The following is a 20,362-nucleotide window of genomic DNA, read 5'->3' as shown; positions in this document are numbered from 1 at the left end:
TTTTGCCAAAGTTCCTTATCTTTCCTGTGTTTTAGTCCGATGTTTCGAGTCCCCGAGGTAGCCTGTTGGGGGCTGATTTCACAGCCCACCAAACCCTCCTTCAGACCTTGGGCTGGCACCATCGAGGACCTGTGAGGCTCTCCCGCTGAGGGCCCCTCACTTGGCTCTGCTCAGACAGACCTTCCCAGGCTCTGCTGTGGGATCCACATTCCAGCTGGGGACGCCGGCTCGTTGCTTGCTGGAGTTGGTTAAGAGCTCAGCTTGCCCAGACTGCCGAAGCAGATTAACGTGCTCTGAGCTGATCGCCAGGCGACTGGTGCCCCAGACCAGAGCCAGGCAGGACCTCTGGGCTCCTTCACATGCTCTGTGAGGAGCCCTGTGCCTCAGATGCAGGGGTCACTTTGGCTCAACTTCTTTTCCCTCCACACTTGCTAGGCAAGCGCTCTACCACTGAGCTACCCCAGCCTTGGCTGTTGTTACACGCCCACTCACTGCCACAATCGTTTCTACGTTGACCTTCCTTTTTGGCAAAGTTCCTCTGCATCTTTTGAGTCCTGTTGACTTTGGTAGTGAATTCTTTTAGTTACTTGCTTAGGCAACCTGTGTTTTCCCTGCTGTTGGCTTATTTTGTTCATCAGTGGCCTCTCAGCCTTCTTTACCTAATAAAGAGTGTCTATCTTTTGTTTCCTTGGAAACATTTTAGGTAGTGAGGTTTTTGGGCATCAGACTGAGAAATGTAAGGTTAAATTCGTCTCTCCAAACTTGAGCAGTGCCCAAGATCTTGCTTGCAGATAATTAAGGATGATTCAGAAAAGCAGAATAAACCCAGGCAAGAAAGTACAATCTTTCCAGCCAACTTCATAGTTAAGAAAAGTATGCATGTTGAGAAATTCAAGAGACACAAAACATGCTAGCAAACTAGTATTAAAGTGAAATGCAAGCATTTTAGGGTGTTTCTTAAACACAAGGCAATTGGACATAACTTATGTGATCAGAGCTGGGACAGTGATTGAATGGAAATACAAAGTTACCTTTGGCTTGCTACCAGAACAAACTTGAGGCAGGATCTTTTTCCTGTTGGTCAAATTCTAATGTTTTAAGGATTGGACTCACAAATTTTGTGGAGGGGAAAAAAAAAAAGCCTTGAGCCTATTAAAACCTTGTTTGAATATTTAAATACTTCTGTATCTGAAAAATTAGAGGACGGTGATTTCTTTATTATATGTAAAAAAGGTGTCATTAAACAACTTGGAAGGAATGTGCAGCAAAAGTGTGGATATAACTGAACGTAGGTGTCTGTGTTCATGATTCCTGCTCGTGCTCCTTCATTAAGCAGTGGAAATCTCTGCAGGAAAAATGGTTTTGGCTCATGAAGTCTACTTTCAGTTTGGAAAAAGGTCGTTGGAGAGGCAGTGAGAAAGATCTGGTTGACTTGGGGTGGTTTGGAAAAACCAAACACCAAGTCAGTCACTAAGGCTATGATTTGGATGGAGCTGGACTTGGATGAAAGCTGGGAGTCTGTGGATGAGGCAGCTTCCAGCAGGTGTGGGGAGTGGAGATGGCATCACCATGTGCGAGTGTATGTGTGCATACACACATGTGCCCACATGTGCACGTGTAAGCACACGTGCTCCTCCCTACTCACACCAGCAGATCCAGTAACCTCCTCTCCTCTGCTCACCACCTTCACATCAGCGCCTGTAATCCAGGAAATCTTTTCCAAGAAGAGATGGGAAATCTTTGCATGCTCTCTGTCTCCCTCGCTTGCCACCCCTTTAAGGAGGACTTGCACGTAGTCATAGTTTGCCTAGAAGAGTTGGTGGTCTTATAAAACATGACATCTCATTCTCAGTTTGCTGCCTTAGTACAAGTTGGTCTTTAGGTGGAAGATTTGGTGGGTATCAGCGCATTGCATCCTAGTTCAAGTTTCCATGCAGGAGGCTCAAAATTCAGGGAGAGACTGGCAAAGCTGTGGATGAGAATATGATCCATACCCAGAGGTGGAACTGAGGGTCGGAGTGCATTGCCCAGCCTGTTTCTCTTTGATCGTTTCATTTATTCTCTTCCCTGGCCTGAGAAGCAAATGTCAACGATGATACTTCACCCTGATTAAAATTCCCGTGTCCAGTGTCTGTTAGGTCACTGTCAATATGCTCTAACTGTCACACAGGTGTGGCATTTGTCTGTAGTTCGTACCTCCCACCCTCAAAGAGGAGCTATCCGGGGGACAGGAATGTGTGTGTCCTGTGTCCAGCATGCTGTCTAGCTCCCGTGCAGCCACCCAACTGGATAGAGATGACATGCTTGATGAACTCACTATCAAAGCCTGCAGAGGCACTGGACACCTGCCCCTTGGCCCATGTCTCCCTCCACTGCACCACACTGCCCTTCCCAGGCACATAGGCCTCAGAGAGCCAGCCCCAGGAGTTGCTACCATCGCAAAGAGTGGCTCGCTTCTGACAAGTGTCCTGTTGATGAAAGCCTCCCACATCCAGGGGATCTCACAGCATTTTTGTCATCGGTGCCCCACGGACGTCCCACTGGTGATGTGTGACATTATCAGTGGTGAGGACAGAAGTGTCCACAGAGGGAAAAGGCCAGGTTGATAAACCCACTTGTCCTCCACGGAAGGTTAGAACCTGAGCAGTAATTGGCGAGTTGTCAATGTCATTGGATTCCTGTGATTGTTTTCTTTTCAATTCCAGACCCAAGTAGCATCCACGCTAAGATAGCTGTCACTTTGGCCTTTCTGTTATTTCAAGTTTGTTTTGGTAAAAACCTCTCATTCTTAAGCTGTTTTTTGCTAAACAAGAAATGGGATGGGGTGAGAGAAAGGGGGCAGGAGAAGGATGGAGGTGGAACTGGTGTTCCTCTGTCCCCGTAGCTTTCTACCAAAGCTGGGCGTCAGCACAGGTCATATACACATGGAGGAGATGGACTGCACCTGCCAGCAGGCAGCAGATTTGGCACAATCTAGTGGTGAGGGCTTAAAACTACATACCCAGTTTGGTGTCAATGCAGAGACCCGGCCTGTTTTCCTGCCTCTGTCAGCAGTGCTAAGTGCACTTCATATAATCAATGCATTTGTTAGATTCCTTAATCTCTACAAATAAAGTAAGGCAACTGAAAGTCCATGGGATGGCCTTGGAAGCAGGTCTGAAATGTTCTCAGAGGTGGTCCTAGTCCCCTTTCCTCTTTTGTGGGTGAGAAAACGGTCCCCAAAATCCAGCGGCTTATTCACAGTTGGAAGTGTTAATGGGGTGGTAAAACTGATGTTTTACCTGGCTTGCTTATCCAGGCTCACCTGGCTGGTCTGGAGAATAGACTTCAGGGTGTGAGGCTAAAGACGGAGAGGAGCTCAGCAGGTGAGGGGCCCTGGATTGGAGTGGAGCATGGTGGGATGGTCAGGGCTTTGGCCGGACCTGTTCTCTCAGCATTGCTTCTCACTTACTGAGCAGGCATCATTGCTGCCATGTCCTGCAGAATTGTTCCTATTGACCTTGGCCTTGTCTCAGCTGCACCACCTCTGAGCTTGGCTCAAACTCCACTTCCCTTCTGGTATTGCTGAGCAATCTCTCCTTCTATCCCTGGCAATTTTTATACCAGTGGTGCCATTCCTCTTGTGACGTTGGGCTGGTGTTAAGGGACCCCCTTCTGTTCCTAATCTGAAGCCAAGGCCGAAGCGAGCAGCTGCATTAACCCAAGGGTTCTATTTTGTTTTTCTCCCACCAAAGACATTGTAATGCAGCATTTTCATGATTCACGATGCTTAAACCCTGTGCTACAGGTAGAGCTTAACATTCTGTATACAACTGTGGTGAGGCAGCTCTCGGCCTCCCCGCTGGCGGGTTGGGGATGAAGAGCTTTGTCTGAAGCAAGTGGGAGAGTCCACTGTGGTCTGGCTGCTGCCATAGGGAGAAGCTACTTCCTTTTTTGGACCCCACAGCACCAATAAGTAGGCTCCTAATAACACACATACTTAAGTCATCACTGGAAGCTAGAAATCCCATGGACATTAGCTTGCTTAGGCTGCCCTAACTGAGCACTGCAGATAGTGGCTGAAACCACAGACATTTACAGCCTCATGGTCTGGATCAACGTGTGAGTGGTTCTGGTTCCTCCTGAGGCCTCTCTCTCTAGCTTATAGATGGACACTTTCCTCAGTGTCCTCACTTGGTCATCTCTCTGTGTGTGTCTGTATCTTAAACTTTGAACTCAGTGCCTTGAGTTTGCTTGGCAAGGACCCTTCCACTTGAACCATGCCCCCAGCCCTTTTGATTTTTTGTTTGTTTCTCAGCTAAGGTCTCTAGCTAACTTTGCCAGGGCTAGCCTTGAACTGTGATCCTCCTACCTCTGCCTCCCAAGTAGCTGGGACCACTGACTGAAGTGCTTTCTTTTCTCCTTTTGGTCGGCAAGACAATTATTTCCTAAATTTTCATTTGTTGAGAGTGAATTTTGGTCATGTGGTTTGAAAACCAGTTTGTGCATAAAGAGTAATGTGCATTTATTGATGATAATATTGATTGTTTTGTAAGGGTAACGATTCTAAAATACAGTTCCAAAAACCAGTCTGGATAATGATGGTGCATTTCAAATAAGGACACAGCTTCTAGGAGAGGTTGTAAGGGTTAGGAGAGCAGATAGGTAGGCTGCAGGTTACCATTCCAGATCCCTTATTCCTAGTGGGCAGGTTACTCAAGTCTCTTTGAGTTTTATTCCCTGGAAATAGGAAGATTATAGTTCATGCTTTATAGATTACAATAAAAATTTAAAAACTAGCTGGGAGCCAATGACTCACGCCTATAATTTTAGTTACTTGGGAGGCTGAGATTGGGAGGATAGCTGTTTGAAACCAGCTGAGCAAATAGTTCACATGAGACCCCCATCTCCAAAATAACCAGAGCAAAATGAACTGGAGGTGTGGCTTAGGCAATAGAATACCTGCTTTGCAAGTGTGAAGCTGTGAGTTCAAGCCTGGGACCTACCCAAAATAAATAACAAACAAACAAAACCTCGTCTGTGTAAAGAATACAGGAGAGTGTTTGGGACAGACTAGGCACTCAACAAACACTTGACTTATTCCCCAGGCAGCTGCTGTGAATAAGTGTACTTTCCACACCATAGGCCAGTTGTGTTTGTTCAAACCTATCTGCTTACCTGCGTGGACAACTCCTCCACTCCAGAGTGCACCACGACTTGATTTAAGAGGGTCAGTGTCATTTGTCATGAGTACTAGGCAACCTTACTGGAATGTGAACTGGTTTAAATCACTGAACACATGGCATCTTGCTTATGATGTTTGACTGGTCGGACTTGGTGGTTTTCCACTCACCTTTCCACCCCTGGAATTATGGTTCGGGGACCTCAATGTGAGGGCAGTGTGGTAGCATATGTGTTGGGTTAACGTGACTCAGGTGTGCTCCAGGTAAGACCTGCCCATTAGAGCAGATTCCCTGCAACCCGTATGACACACCGTGCTTCTGTCTAATACTGTGCTGAGTCCTGCTGCTAAAAATAGCTTGAAAACCACTAGCAGAGAACATAGAATATTCATATTCTACTGCCCCCCGTTGCTTTCATTCTGTGTTTACCCCAGGGATGCAACTAATGTTAATATTAGTCTGAGCAAAACATAATTAGGGAGGAAAATCTACTGCAAAAAGTAATATAGCATAAATTAAATAAATTAAATATAAATCAGATCAAATATAAAATAATGCATTCAATTATCTGCATGACCACCTCCTTCCTCTAACGTGGATATCTGAGAGGAGACTAATTTTCTTCCTGGGACATGGCCAGATCTGGGTCCAGACCAACAGGCTGTGTCCCCTGGGAAGAGGTGCTTGGCCTACTTTTTGCTTGGTAGGCTGGGTTTTAGTAAAGGCACTGCCTTTCGGGCCAGCTAACTTTGAAGAAGAGAAGAGAAGCCACTCTCCTCTCAATTGTCAATGTATGGACTAGCGTTTGTGTGTGTTTGAGGACACTTCTTTACACTGAGCTGTTAAATGCTCAAACATTCAATTAGCTGGCCAATCATTTATTAAAAATGTATTGGTTTAATTGGGCCTGGTGATGCACAGCTGTAATCCCAGAATTGGGGAGGTAGAGGTGGGAGGATTGGGAGTTCTAGGCCAGCCTGAGCTGTAAGTTAAGACCCTGTCTCAAAACAAAGTTTAGTTGAATGGATTCCTGAGCCTGGCAAGAGAAAGAAAGTTCATTTCTACCCAAGGAAGGTTTTAAGTTTGGGCAGCTGGCATCAGTCACCCAGAGCTGTGCTGCCCCTAGAAACAGAGGTGAAGCCCATCCGGGTCAGAAGTTGACGTCCTCTGCCTTCAGTGCCCAACAGCAACAGTGGCCTGGCTGCCTTGCCCTCCATGTGAGCTGACACTTAGACTTACCTTTGTTTAAAAAATGCAGCTTCCTTTCAGCCAGGGCCCAGCATTCACCAGGCAGGAGGCCAATCGTTTTCTGGGGCTCCTGTGGGTATGCTGTGTCCTGCACTTTGGCCACGCTCATCTCCTCTCCTTGGGTGTATTTCAGCCTCACTGGAAGCCTTGCTCTGGTGACCGTGGGCCTCCAGTGGGAATGCATCTGACTGTGCCTGCACTAGCTCCTGCGTGCTTGCAATGCAAGCGACTTTGCTTGTGTTCAGAAGTCACGGCTGGGTGGTGGTGACAATGACCTTAACTGCTCACGGTTGGAGAAGAACAGTGAAATGAGCAGCTTTGCTCTTATCTGTGACCCCTGCCGTGTGAGATTTTCCCGTCATCCACGCCCTCCCCACGCATACCCCAGTGCCACCTGCCCTGTCCCCCCACAACTTCCTGTTTCACAGACCGCCATTTATCAAGTGATTGCCCCTTTCCTCGCACCTGTGGCATTGCCTCGCCCTCCTGATAGCCGCTCGTGGTTGTGGGCTCTGTTCCTGGCTCGGAGCAGTGAGAGGCTGCAGATTTGATGTCGCTGCTTCACAGTATCTCCGCAAGCAAGCCGGGACCTCCCTTCGCTTCCTTTCTGACACTCCAGGCTCCTGGACCCCATGACAGCTTCCTGCAGTTTCATTTCAACTCTTCCCTCTAATTCATCTCTCTGAGTGCTGCCTCACTAATTTTCCCAAAGCAGAAGCACTTCTTTCATACTGTTCTCCTTCTCAAAACCAGAACAATTTCCCATTGCCTGGGGGATGGAGCTAGAAGTCAGGCACTTAATACCGCCCAGAGCTTGTTGTTAAACTCCTTTAAAAACGACTTTCATTTTATCAGGCCAAACAGATTGAAAAATGCAACAGATACTCACTGCCCACGCCCGAGACTAAAAAGCCTCTTCCCCATATTTACTTGATTCTCTTTCCCTAGTAAAGAGACCAATAAGCAAACATTACGGACATGAGTGGACCTCACCTCCCCCTTCCTCCCTCCCACGAATAATTGTCCCGTTAAACTTTGTCTCTTGTAGCTCGCCCATGTGGACAGTTTGCACCGGTCAGGTTTATCTTCTCCTGCAAGCTCGTTCTCCTTCCCTTTTTCTTTGAGGCCTCGTTCACTTTCTCTTCCAGCAAGCTTTCCCACCAGTCCGCAGTCTCTAAACTGTTCTCCAACTTGTGTGCGTTGTGCACTGAGAGTTCACATCCTGCCAGCAACGCTTTTGTGTAGCTGTTTCCTTCTGGCATTGGGTTTCTCCTCCCCTTGGAGTCATCTCTTCATTTTGCTTTATATTGCACCTTGTGTTTCTTCTCCTCTAGGGAAGAGCCTAGAATAAGCTCTGAGTCTTGGTTGTACCGACTCACACATGCACAAGTGCAGTGTTTTCAGCACTGGGGATGTGGGATGAACCCAGCAGACCATGGTTGTTCACTGGAACCTTAGATTCCATGGGAAAGGGATGGCGGGGGGACTTGCATGAATGCAGAGGGCACTCAGTACATGTTTTGGAGATACTGGAGATTGAATTCAGAGCTCCCTATTGCTCCAAGTGCTCTACCACTTAGCCACGTCCCCAGTCCTTTTGTTTTTTTCAGTTTCTTTTGTCTAGGCTGGCCTCAGACAGAGATCCTCCTACTTCCCACCTCCTGAGTAGCTGGGATTACAGGCATGTACTACCATGCCTGGCCATGTTTGTTGAATTGGTGGAATCCCCACAGAGATAGCATCTGATTCCCTGTAAGTGAGATTCTGTCCTATGAGGCCTATCCTTCTAAGAAGCTGGTGACAGGAGCACGGTTGAGGTGTTCTTTCCCTTATCAGTAGAGGTGTGTGATGGCAATTACAACAGGCTTCAGTACTAGCCCAAGTCTAGCATGATTAGGGAGTAGAGATCTGCTTCCTGGTGACCTATTAACTCCACAGTCATGGGAGCAAACCTGCATTGCCTTCCCTCCTGCTTGTCCTCAGTTCCTGGGCATTGGAAGGCTCCTGTTGGTGGTGTCCCGTGTGTGGAGGGTCCTTCCGTGCTGCCAGAAAAACCGATTTCCTCTTTCAATTCTAGCCTCCAGGAAAGGACAAAGTCCCTTCACCTGTCTGTCAAAGAAATCACTGTTAAGGTAAGCCCCTTAATGTTCCTGTTTTCCAAAGAAGTTTGTCAAGTTTTGTTTTGCCTTAATGTGTAGATCATGGAACGCCTGGGCTCCAGAAGAAGTGTAACTTTGTCAAGTATTTCACGGCCATGTAATGAACTAGGAGAGCCGGGCGGGGAAGCTATTGGTGGTGGTCTCTCCCTGCAGTCATCTCCCATGGACTGTTGGCCTTGGTGTGAGGAATGAATTCGGGATATTGGGGTGCCACAAGAGAGACAACACAACTTAGAAGTCAATAGGCAAGGCAAAATTTACTTCTGCAGAAGGTGTGCTGCAGATCAAGAGCCTGGTTAGCAAGCACACTGGCCGGGAAGTCCACTCAGGTTTTCTCTCTAACACCCTGATTGAGTGTGTTTTGGGTCACAATCTTCATGATTGGCTATTGTGAAAAGGGGCAAGTTGGGCCAGGGAGAGCAAAGATTTACTTGAATAATAGCTGCCTTAAGGAAGCAGTTTTTGAAACTAGGGCACCTGGAAGAACAGAATTTTGTTCTTAGGAATTGACAGGGTTAAGTGACATCTCACAAGGCACACAGACAACAGTTCAGGGAAGTTAAGCTGACATCTGTACAATGAATACACTGTACATTAACTCTTTGATTCTCACTTTGGCTACCAGAAGCGTTGCCAGTTCAGGGGCTGGGAAAGGACTGTGCCATGTGTGTTGAATGCCTTCACTTAAGAAGGCTTTCGGGATGGAAGTGATTTGAGAAATGAATTACTTGTTCTCCCAGGGGGGTGTTCAAGTTTCTCAGAAATGGAAAAGTAGATGAATGGTTTAGGTTTTTAACAGAGTTCTTCATACTGGACGTGGTGAGTGACACCTGTAATTCCAGCTACCCGGGAGGTGGAGCTCAGAGGACCAAGGTTTGTGGCACGGTAGTGAGACCTTACCCAAAAAGAAACTATAAAAACAACAAAAAAAGAGAAGTGTTCAAGTGGTCAAGGGCCTGCCTAGCGAGTGCAAGGCCCTGAGTTTAGTCACCAATAAACAAAGAAAGTTCTTCAGTGGGCTTGAGAACCATTTTGCTTATTTTATCTGCCTGTTACACTTTCATGGCAAGCCTTGCTGTGTGTAGACAGGACACTCTTTCAGACAGTCAGTTGAATCCCACAGTCCATGTCCTGGTGGTCAGAAAGCCACAGTGTAGAGTGCTAAAGCCCTCTCTCTGTGGTCCTTCCTGACCAAGTTATGGTGGTCTGAGCAGGAGTGTCAGGTGCTCCGAGTTCTAGCTGGATGCTGTGGCAGAGACCTGGTTTGAATCTTCAATCACTGGTGTCTGTCTGGGAGTCAGGGACGGTATGGAAAAGTCATAGAAACAGCAGTTGCTCAGCAGAAAGCCACCAACCTGGCAGGAGTCTCTACTTGTTCTCTGGCCAGAGAAAGTCCTGGACACTGGGTGGGAGACATGCTGAGGGTCTGCTGAGCAGCAAAGCTGGGCTGAAGTTGGTTCCTCTGACCCTTTTCTTAGTTTTTGTATCTCACTTATTTCTAAAAACAACACTTAGTATTGTTGCTCGTGGATACTGGGCAGAAGTTTGATGGGTGACACCTGAAGAAAGGAAGAGTTTACTGGGGGGGGGGATTGTAAGATGGCCCCTGGGGCCAGGACCCAGGAGTGCCTGAAACCTGCTTGGCCCCCTGAGAACCTCTTAGGACGCTTGCCCAGTGGAAGGGAGCAGGGCGAGGCTCACACTTCACCTGGCTCAGAGTGGGGCTGCAGGAGTGGACTCAGCTGCCATAATGAAGACCTTGGATTTGCCCATATACCAGAAGGCATCCTCTCTGTCTGCATACCTTCTTAGTCTAATCGTTTCCAGAGCAAAGTGCCAGACCCAGGGTGACCCACAAGCCACCCTTCCTTCACTTCTCACAGCTGTGGAGGCTGGAGGTCTGAGGTCAGGGAGACAGCACGGCCAGGTTCTGTGAGGGCCTCTCTGGGTCACTGTGTCCTTCCATGGAACAAAGAGGCCAACAGAGCTCTTTGGGATCCCTTTTTATACAGTCACTAACCCATTCATGAGGCTCCACCTCATGACCTGTGATCTTTCAAGCCCCCACATCCAAACCCCATTTCACTGGGGCTTAGGATTTCAACATACATATTTTTGGGGGACACAGACATTCAAATCCCTGCTACCCATATCTAGTACATTTATGGAAGATTTATAATTATTCTGCTCTTCTATGAACTTAAGAGGCTCTTGCTTCAGATCTGAAAATGCAAATGTAAAATCTCCATTTGATAATGAGTTCCTCGGGGTCTAATTTTATTTGTAAATAAGAAGATGCAGGTTTTCTGGAGTGTGTATGTGTGCGTATGGGGGGGCATGCACTTAGGCACATAGATGAATGTGGAGGACATGAATGTCCACTGCAGATTGACCAGTGACCATGGGGCACCAGGCTTGGCTTACCATAGTCACACACAGGCACAGACACACACACAGACACACCCCTCTGATATTTTCAGAGACAAAAGGAAACTTCTTTGCACTCATTCCATTTCTTCAACTCTCATGGGTTGCCCATACCGAAGGTAATCAATGGGTAAATGAGATGGAAGAAATTGGGAGTGATTCGAATAGCTGAGATCAGAAGAGAATAGATCCACCCAGCAGAGCCTGAAAGAACGTACATTGCAATTTGATAAGAAAACTTGCAAAGGTTGCTTCATATTAATAGTGACAGCTTGCAGGATGGATTTGCTCAACAAAGGAGAAACTGACCCAATTACGACTAATAGACACTGTTAACTAAAATCAGAAATACTGAACATAGATTGGATGAGACCTAAGAATCCTGGCAGGTGTTGTACAGTTATCAGAAATGTCCTCAGATTTTGAATGGCAGTTTTAGATGGATAGGACGGGTTGTGCTGGTCATTGGGCATTGAAACAACCCAAGACTTGGTGCTGGCGTGGCAGGGGAGGTGGGTGCGAGGAAGGTGTTCAGGACGTCTTCCTTTCAGCTCTTGGTTCTGATGTCCTCACAAGTCTCAGGACCAAATCAAGAGTCTTGGACTAATGGCTTGGAGGTATTGGAAAATTGCAGTTTTCCAATTGCAATTGTGGAAAACAAGTGCCATTTTGGGCAGTACAGGGTGAGGTCGGCTTTGATTCTAAAAAATGACCTCTGTTGGGTCTGAGATCAGCGAAACATTAGATGGCATCCTGCAAGACCTAGATTGCTCTGGGGAAATTAAATTTTATATTTTCTCTAAGCTTTATGAATCCAAGTGGGTTAATTTTAGTTTTTGATGGAATCTCAGATTTGGGGCAAGAAAAGAGTGATGCTCTAGATATTGCCCTTTGTGGAACACTCCATGATGTGTCCACAGGCAAGTTTATTTCTACTGAAATGTGTTGTGTACTTTTGTAGAACTGGAAATATGTCTTAGTAGCTCACTACCTGAGTATAGACAGCAGATGAACTTGAGGTTCAAGCCTTCAACAAAAGAAAAAAATGTGGTCTTTTAACCTCTTACAACATAAAAGATAACCTAAAGGCATTTGGGAAAAAATTGAGGTTTAAAATTTTTGTTATGTAGGAAGTGTTCAGAGTGCCATGGGAAATAAAAGGTAAAAACCGCAAACCACTCTGAGGATTTCTTGTCTGTTTTTCAAATCTGACTCACCAGTGAGTATATGCCCCTCCACGTTTCCCTAGAGAACCTGTACCAGTGATTGAGTTTAGCCAACATTCTGCCCTTGACCTCAAAGGCCACATCTTAATTTACTGCCTACTGTGTGCCAGGGGCAGAGCAAAGTATAGAGCTTATATCCTAGCAGAGAGAGAATGAAAAAAACAGAGGAATAAAAGCAGCTGTGTCAGCAGAGAGGACGAGGCGGGAGACCTCAGGTGGTGGTGGTGGTGGGGGGACAGCAGCTCTGCTAGTCTGGGCAGTAATCAGCAAGCCTCTCCTTCCAGGGGGCTGAGCAGACAGCGAGGGTGTGTGTGAGCTGAGCCTCCTGGGGCAGGCGAGCGCTAGGCAGGAGTAAAGCCAGGCAGAAGGAAGTATGGAGTGGTTTCTTTCTGTGAGAACTCACACAGTCTTGTGTTTGGGTGTGCTGAAAGGGTATGGGGCTGTACACAGGGTGTGCCAGTGTTTGTTTCCCTCTTTCCTTCTTCTCTGTCCCTCCCGTCTTCTTCCCCTACCGCCTGCCCTGTCCCTTTCCTTCTTTGCCTTTGTCATCCCTCTAATCCCTGGCAGACACATCTGGCCTGGCTGCCCTCCTGCCTTCCGTTCTGTTTGTAGGAGTAGTTGCTGATTCACGGGTTTCTCCCCTAGGTGTGCACGATGGAGAGACTCTGCAGCATTTTGAGAAGGAGACTTAGTGACCTTGAAACCCGGCTGCCCACCTTGCTTGAAGCCCAAATGCTCGCAGTAGCAGGTAACTCCGGAAGACTAAATGATAGCCATCTCCACTTTGCACGCTTGTCTGCCGCTAATGTCTGGCCATTACTTAGGTCACACTCAGATACCTCAAAGCTTTCTGGGGGGGCTTCCCTACAGCTATGGAGTGGGGGAGATGGTTCCCTTGCATGGGACAGAAGCATGTGCCATATTGCACAGGTCACTCACTCATGGAGTGCTGTATCCTGGACTTGGGTTCCCTCCTCTTCAATAGAGTGGACCTGCTGCTTGTGGGCCATGGTTCCCACATGTTTTTCCAGCATTGTGCATGGAGGGTGCTCAGTGAGGGTGACCATATGTGATCTAACCCCTCCTACAGGGAGAGGCTTGTAGGGTGAGATGGGCTGATGGACTTGTTTTAATGCCTACTCACAGAACTTGGAGACTTCTCAGGAGACCAGTGTCCCCCCTTACTATGCAGATACTAAGGGGGAGGTTTCCCCATTAACTTGTAGCTGGAAAACAGGAGTCTGTGAAAGTACTGTCTCACCGTGTCATTTGAACAGGCTTGCAGGCATCCCTTTGTATGTGTGTTGTATTTGATTTATGTCATAGCTGTATCGGGGAGGTGGAAAGGGGACTGTGACCCAGGGCTCAGGTGGGAGGGTGAGGTGTGGGATGTGTCCTGTGGTCAAGTCCTCTCAGTTAGCCATGAGATGACAGATCAGTGGACTCTGCAGCGTGTGATCGATGGGTTTTTAACCCTATAATATAAGGGCTGCCTGAAGCACTCTGTGAGATTTATAGTGTGAATGAACCCACAGCCCATCGGCTTCAGAGGAATCATAAAAATTTAACAGAAAGGTATAATAATTACACGTATGGGTTTTAAATGGTATTATAGGAAGGAATACAATAATTGGCAGCTTCTGCTCCTCAGATCATTAAACACTAATGTTGGCAGCTAACGAGCAATTTGGTCCCCGGTGTAGCCGTGCGTGTTATTTACAGCCCTCCAACATCGCAGCATGAGTGTGCGGCCTGCTCTTAACGGCCTCACACGCCACTTACTTGGAATTATGGCCCCATTTGCAGAGAGGAAAAAAGAAGATTGAACACAGACTTGCTTCTGAGCTAGGTTTTTGCCTTTCTTAATCAATGTATCTTCCCCAGGAATATAGGCGGATGAGCCTCTATGAAGCCCTAGGGAAGGGAGGAATAATTCAGGCAGCAGAGCTACCCTCCTCCAGCATCAATAATCTCTCTTTAGACTTCCAGGGAAGAGCCTTAAGATGCCACATTGCAGATGGGTCTGCGTTTTCTGTCTTAGCTCCTCGGTTAGTTGAGGAAATCAAGGAGTTCTAATTGGATCAAGGATGATTTGAGGTAACTGAGTGAGGACTGACCTCTCAACCTGTTTTCCAGATTACGCCTCAGTCTCCTGGGTGGCTTTCCCCAGGGCTGACTTTTGCATGTGATGCTGTTTCTGTGTTCTGCTTCCTCAGTCCCTTCTGAGGAATGGTGGCTCCTTGCTCTGTTAGACAAAGGCCACAGTGACCACAGCAAGAGAAGCCCCTCCCCACTTCTGCTTCCTTCAGGAGACCGAGGGACCACGCCCTCGGGATGCTTTGGAGCCCTATTAGATGGAGAGGTCCTCAGGGTGTCCTGGAGGCCCTTGCAGGCCTTTCATCTTGTCTGCAAGTCTCTGGGATTCTCAATCTCAGATTTGTAGACTTGTCCTGGATTAGCAGGCCTGAGGCCCTTTCTTAATTTGCAGAGACTGGGAATACAAACATTTTTATTTTCAAACCCAGTGAATCCTTTTATACTTAACAGTTCATTCTCTCATTCATCTCTCTTCTCTTGCATTTTATCACAGGCAGGGACAAGATGCCGGTGGGCACTTCTGCAGGCTGCCTGAAAATCCTCTTGGTGACACGAATGAGTAGGAATCCTTTTCTGTTTTACCTCAGATGATAACTGAGTGACTTTTTGCTACTACATGTCAAAGATCCTTCTTCAGCCAGCTTTGAATAATATTTCTCCTACCTTCCTTTTAGCCTTGTCAGAAGACAAATGTAGTTTAGAGATCATTGGCTTTTATTTGCAATTTTAGAAGTGGGTAAAACCTTGTTCTGTAAAACAACAACAAAAAAAATGTGATTAGCTGGACAGAGAAGTTTGGCTTTCTGGGCCAAGAAGGGCTGAGAAAAGAAGGCTCAGAGGACAGGACAGGTGACATCCTGGAGGAAGGGAAAGCAGAGGGGACTTCCTTACCACAGCGGTAGAACTGATTTGCTTGGGAACTTGACTGCCCTGTGTCCTGATGTCTTATTTTATTTTATTATTGTTGTCTGGGTGTGGGTACATTGTAGCATTTACAAAGGTTCTTACAGTGTATCAAATATATCACATTTGAATTCACCTGCTCCACTGCTCTCTTTTCCCCCTCCTCCCCCATTCCTGAATCACTTTCTTTTTTTTTTTTTTTTTTTTAGATCAATGGAATATAATTAACAATCCAGAAAAATCCTTACATTAAAGGTCAATAAATTTATGACAAGGTTGTTAAGACTATTAATGGACAAAGAATATTCCTTTCTATAAAAAGTACTGGGACAACTGGATATCCATAATCAAAAAATGAATTTTCATTTCTACCATACAACACATATAAGATACTAACCTTGAACGAATGAAAGATGTATATGTAAGAGCTAAAACTAAAAAACTCTTAGAGGAAAACAAAGGTTTGAAAATTTGTGACCTTGGTGACCTTGAGTTAGGTAACAGTTTCCTAGATATGACACCAAAAACACAGGCAATAAAAAAAAGATAAATTGGATTTCTTCAAGATGTAAAACTAGATGAAAAGGCAATCCACACACTGGAAGAAAATATTCAGAGATTATCTGATAAATACCTATTTCCTAGAGCATATAGAAGCCAACAGGCATCATTTTTGCATTTACTTACATGTGTACACAGTTTTTGCACCATATTCACCTTCCTACTCCCTTTTCCCGCCACCTCCTCCCTCCCACTGGTACTAAACCCTCCCTGGGCAGGACCTGTCCCACCCTCTCGTGTCTTGCAGGGTCACGTGGACAACTTAGTCTCTTAGTCCCATGGACTTGCCCCATTGTGGTTGGTCTGTAGGCCCAGTGCTGGAGTTCTGTTTAAACCAATGGCTTCCTGTGAGGTTTTTTTTGTTTTCTGATTTTTTTTTGTTTTTTGAGGCCCATTAGGCTAGGCTGCTACCTACAACCTGGTCCCAAAGTCAATACTTTGGTCTTGGGGTTCTGTCATATTAGCACCCCACATCTAGATACCAAGGTCTGCTTTCATTACCTATGACTGCATAATAAACCACCTTGAGACTTGGTGACTTAGACTATCTCACTGTTGGAACCCAGTGCCATGATTGCTTATGCAATGTGGCAGGATTGGGCCAGGATGGTTCAGCTGGGGGTAGAGGATCCACTTCCACAATGACACACACACAACTGGCAAGTGGATCTTGTTGTTAGCAGCTCTCTATGTGGTCCTGCTCTCTGTGTGTGTCTCTGTGCTTTGTGTGGGTCCCTACCCTCTGTGTGGATCTCTATTCTCTACCTTGGCCTCTATAGCTACTTTGGCCTCCTTGTATCATGGTGCTGGATTCCAATGGTGAGTATCCCAAGAGATAGAAAGTGGATATTTCTTAAGGCCTGGACTGAAAAACTGGTGCATACCTCAATTAATGTGTAATAAATTACCTTAGAACTTAATAGCTTTAAGCAATAATAATTGCCCCCAGATCAACATGGGGCAGGGCTGTAGACAAAAGTCCATGTCAGGACGGTCAGGCATTGGAGAACCATCCCCAGGCACTGCCAGACTTCAGGAGCTAAGCCCTGTACCAGCCAGAGGGCAGCTGGGTTGCCCTCTCCACTCCAGCTGCCTGCCTGGGCAGGAGGTGAGTGCAGATGGGACCCCATTTACACCCTCTGTGCCTGTGCAGAGCCTGCCCTGTGTGTACCACCAAGTAGCCCAGGCCTGACCCCTGGCTCTGAGTTGGGAGGGCGTTGTCCAACTGCCCTTTGTTATCGTCCTCTCACCTTCTACTTATTCTAGAGGCCGAGAGCTTATTTCATCTCACTGTCTGGTCTGAGAGCCCCCAGCTAAACTGAGGTGCAGCCTGGGAGCAACTGGCCACCTGCCCTAATGGGAAGCAAAGGCAGCTGTGTGCTCACAGTGTGCCCTTCATGGGATACTCCTTTTACCTGGCAGATGGCCTCTGTGCATACTTGTCCAACCCAGAGCAGGGTCCCTCACATGGGAAACTTGTTCACCCTGGCCGGCACCCCCAAGGCTCCTGTTTGACCTGTGTCATGTTCATGATGTCTGACCATCGCTCTGGTGCTGGGAACCCAACCTTGAGTTCTCTCTAGTGACTTGGGGAATACCCAGTGTGGGGCAGCCTCGGTTTTTTTGGCAGAAGGTGTTAAGTTTGACATACCACAGTGGTAGGAAACAAGGTCAAAGATGTTTCATGCCCTCACTTGGAGGATGATCTGTGCCATTGTTTTGACCAAATTATTTATTGACAGGGGATTGGAAGAACCAAGTTCGAGTTCACATCCTCCTGTGGGCTCTTTGAATTTAAAACTCTGTGACCTTGGCAAGGTCATTCCCTGGGTCTGGGTTCTTCAAGCAGAGATCCAGGGCAGTCACAGAAATGTCCCTTCCTGGGTCGTTGGGGGAGATTAGTGAGCAATAGCAAGAGCCCTGTAAGCCATAAAAAAACCAGACTTTGGATGAAGGAAGACCTGATCAAAATGACCCTCATGCTCTGTGATGTACAGGAGAAAACATTGGAATTCAAAAGTGCTGAGAATAAGCAAAGTGGGAAAGAACTGGGGTGGTAAAATCGGCTTCAGCCTCAGCACACGCCTGAGGGTTTTAGCTGTACAATTTGTAGAATAAAATCTTTTGGCCACTGTTTTAATCTGAGGGGAGCTCACATGTGGCTGGATGGCCAGAGTGCTGTTTTCATGTGCACACACATTCTCTAGGAACATTTATTGAGGGCCCTTAGCATCAGGCAGACCAGGGCCACCATCATAAGTGGGACTTCCTCCAGGTCAGCACTGACTTTCTGAATTTTTTTTTTTTGTCACTGAGCTCTTGGCTGATACAACAACAGGGAGGGCTGAGCCATCAAGGTTTGCTGCAGGGGCTTGACTGTGTGAACAGGATGCTTATAAACCATCCCCTGAGGGCAAGGTAGCCTTTTATTATGGCTTGAGTTCTGAATTACTTCTCTTTGGGAATTCACATTCATCATGCACATATAAAACATTCATATTTATCACCACGCACTCTCCAAGCCCCACAAATTAGGACCAAAAAGGGGCCCAGGGTTTCCTGAATGGTATGTTCCGCTCTTTCTCAGGACTCTGGTCTCTAGAGCTTTGACGGGTCACAGGGATGGGAGGACATATTTCCACCAAACCTTCTGCATGGGCACTCTCTGTTTATGTCATCACTCCCAGTTTGTTCTCAGAGGTCTTTCGTCTCTGAATTGTTTGCAGGAGGAACTGGCACACTGTCCTGCATGCTGCTTGCTGTCTCTAGGGGCCCAGTTGGCACCACCCCATTTTTTGTTAATGCTCTCGCTTGACAAGTGGTCCTACAGAAACTTGAGGTTCCCCATGCCTGGCATTAGCAGCTGAGGGTGCTCTGCCAGGCCCTTGCACCTGTCCAAAGTGGCCATATATCCGGGCTGGCCCTCTCCAAAGCTCCCAAGAGTGTGGGGTCCCTTAAGGCTCTTTGTGGCATGCCAGAGGGGTCTCCACCCTGGCTGCCAACTTGGTTGTTCTGCATGGTAAGTGCCCATCTGGAAGAGGTCTTAGTGTGTCTCTGTTTAAAACTTGAAAATTGTGGCCTGCTTTCCCTTGGTGTTTATTTATTATCTATTTATTTTTCTTAAATGGGTCTAAAACTATCAGTTTGGTATTTGAGGAGCTATAGTTTGATCCATCTTCTGTGCCAGGCTAGCCCCCACCTGTTCACCTGCATCATACACCCAACTCTTGCTCTCTAGCTGGAATTCCTGCTTCTTCTGGAAACCCTGCACCAATCCTCACAAAGCGTGACTCAGTCTCCCCTCTGTAGCAATCTCTCTTCTCTGACTTCTGAGTAAGCATTTGCAGATTCTTTACGAGGTATCTTGGTCCCTTATCTCATGGCCACTTCCTGGGAGCAGGGCCAGTGCCTGGCTCTCTTTTGATGATGATGCCTCCCAAAGTGATAGACAAGCCACCATGGATCAGAGGCCGGGGATATCAGAGCTCGGATGATCCCGGCAGGGAGTTCAGAACGCCTGTAAGGTGGGAAAACATCTTATAACATTTTCAACATTTGTATCAGCTTAACACCTGTCTATTAAATAATAATAAGCAGAGAGCACAGGTTAGTGTCTGAGGAGAGAGATTCTGGAGTCATGTTTGAGTTGGAGACTTGCCCTGTGGTTTATTCCTGTGTGACCTTCAGTAAGACGGTGAATCGTCTAAATTTCAGTTTTCTCAGCTGAAAAGTAGAGATAACAATGTGAATATAAAAAGCACTGGAACTTTATATACTACAAAGAAAGAAAATTGCTACCAACTAAACAAGGCTGAGCTTGATCCTAAGGTTTCTGTGGCTTAGAATTTTTCTTTTATACTTACTGATAAAAATTCTTTTAGATGTACTTAGGCTTATAAAGATCACATGCCATTTTTTTTTTTTTTGTCTTTTGAGATAGGATCTATGTAGCCCAGGCTGGCTTTGAACTTGCTGTGTATCCTAGTAGTACAAGCTGGCTCAAAGTCTCTTCTCCTGCCTCAGCCTCTGGAGTGCTGAGATTACAAGCACCAGCCATCATGCCTGACAGACATACAATTTTTTAAAAAGGAAAATAAATCGGTGAAGATTTTCCTAAAATGTCTTTATTGTCTTTAGAGGCTTCTGAGACACTGTGAAGGTGATGGTGCCCCATGTGTTGTCACCTCTGTGACACTGGAGCTTTTGGGGTGCAACTCTCTTCCCAAGAATGAACCATTGATTTTTGTAGGTTTTCTGCCAGGCTGCTAACACCATGCTTCAAATTTTAAATGTGAGTGCATGTCCACAGAAGGTTTTCAGGCAACAAGCAGAACTTGGCTGGTCCTGGAGTGGTTTGTACTTGGGAACACAGGGGTTACTGGGCCTTGGCTGCCAGCAGAAAGACAATTACATTGTGCAAATCTATCCTGACTGCATGCTGGCTGATGGCCTCTGAACACACCCTGGCCCAGAGGTGCTAAAGCGTGAAAAACAATTGCATCTTCATGTGGACAGTGCAGGGAATAACCCACCTCCCAACAATGAGCTGAGCTTAGAGAAAAGAAGGCTCCTAGCTGAT

General features: G+C 46.7%; 1 protein-coding gene across 11 annotated transcripts in view; it reads left to right on the top strand.

Moving 5' to 3' along the window:
* Window positions 1-20,362, top strand: part of Disc1 (DISC1 scaffold protein) — a 247,190-nt gene that overhangs the window by 101,363 nt on the left and 125,465 nt on the right. For 7 of the 11 annotated variants that reach the window (XR_012442228.1, XM_074056876.1, XM_074056873.1 and 4 more), the window contains 2 exons: window positions 8,488-8,542; window positions 12,868-12,970. The exons of 3 other annotated variants lie outside the window; for them this stretch is intronic. Coding sequence is in view for 6 of the 8 variants with exons in the window: in XM_074056876.1 (XP_073912977.1) it covers window positions 8,488-8,542; window positions 12,868-12,970 (158 nt within the window). In the remaining 2 variants the exon portion in view is untranslated. The remainder of the gene's footprint in view (window positions 1-8,487; window positions 8,543-12,867; window positions 12,971-20,362) is intronic. One more of the 11 variants, XR_012442232.1, reaches the window with a different exon arrangement.

Source organism: Castor canadensis, chromosome 15, assembly GCF_047511655.1.
Source record: "Castor canadensis chromosome 15, mCasCan1.hap1v2, whole genome shotgun sequence".
NCBI classification, from domain to species: domain Eukaryota; kingdom Metazoa; phylum Chordata; class Mammalia; order Rodentia; family Castoridae; genus Castor; species Castor canadensis.
The sequence above is the reverse complement of the archived record's forward strand: the minus strand, read 5'-3'. Positions and strand labels throughout refer to the sequence as shown.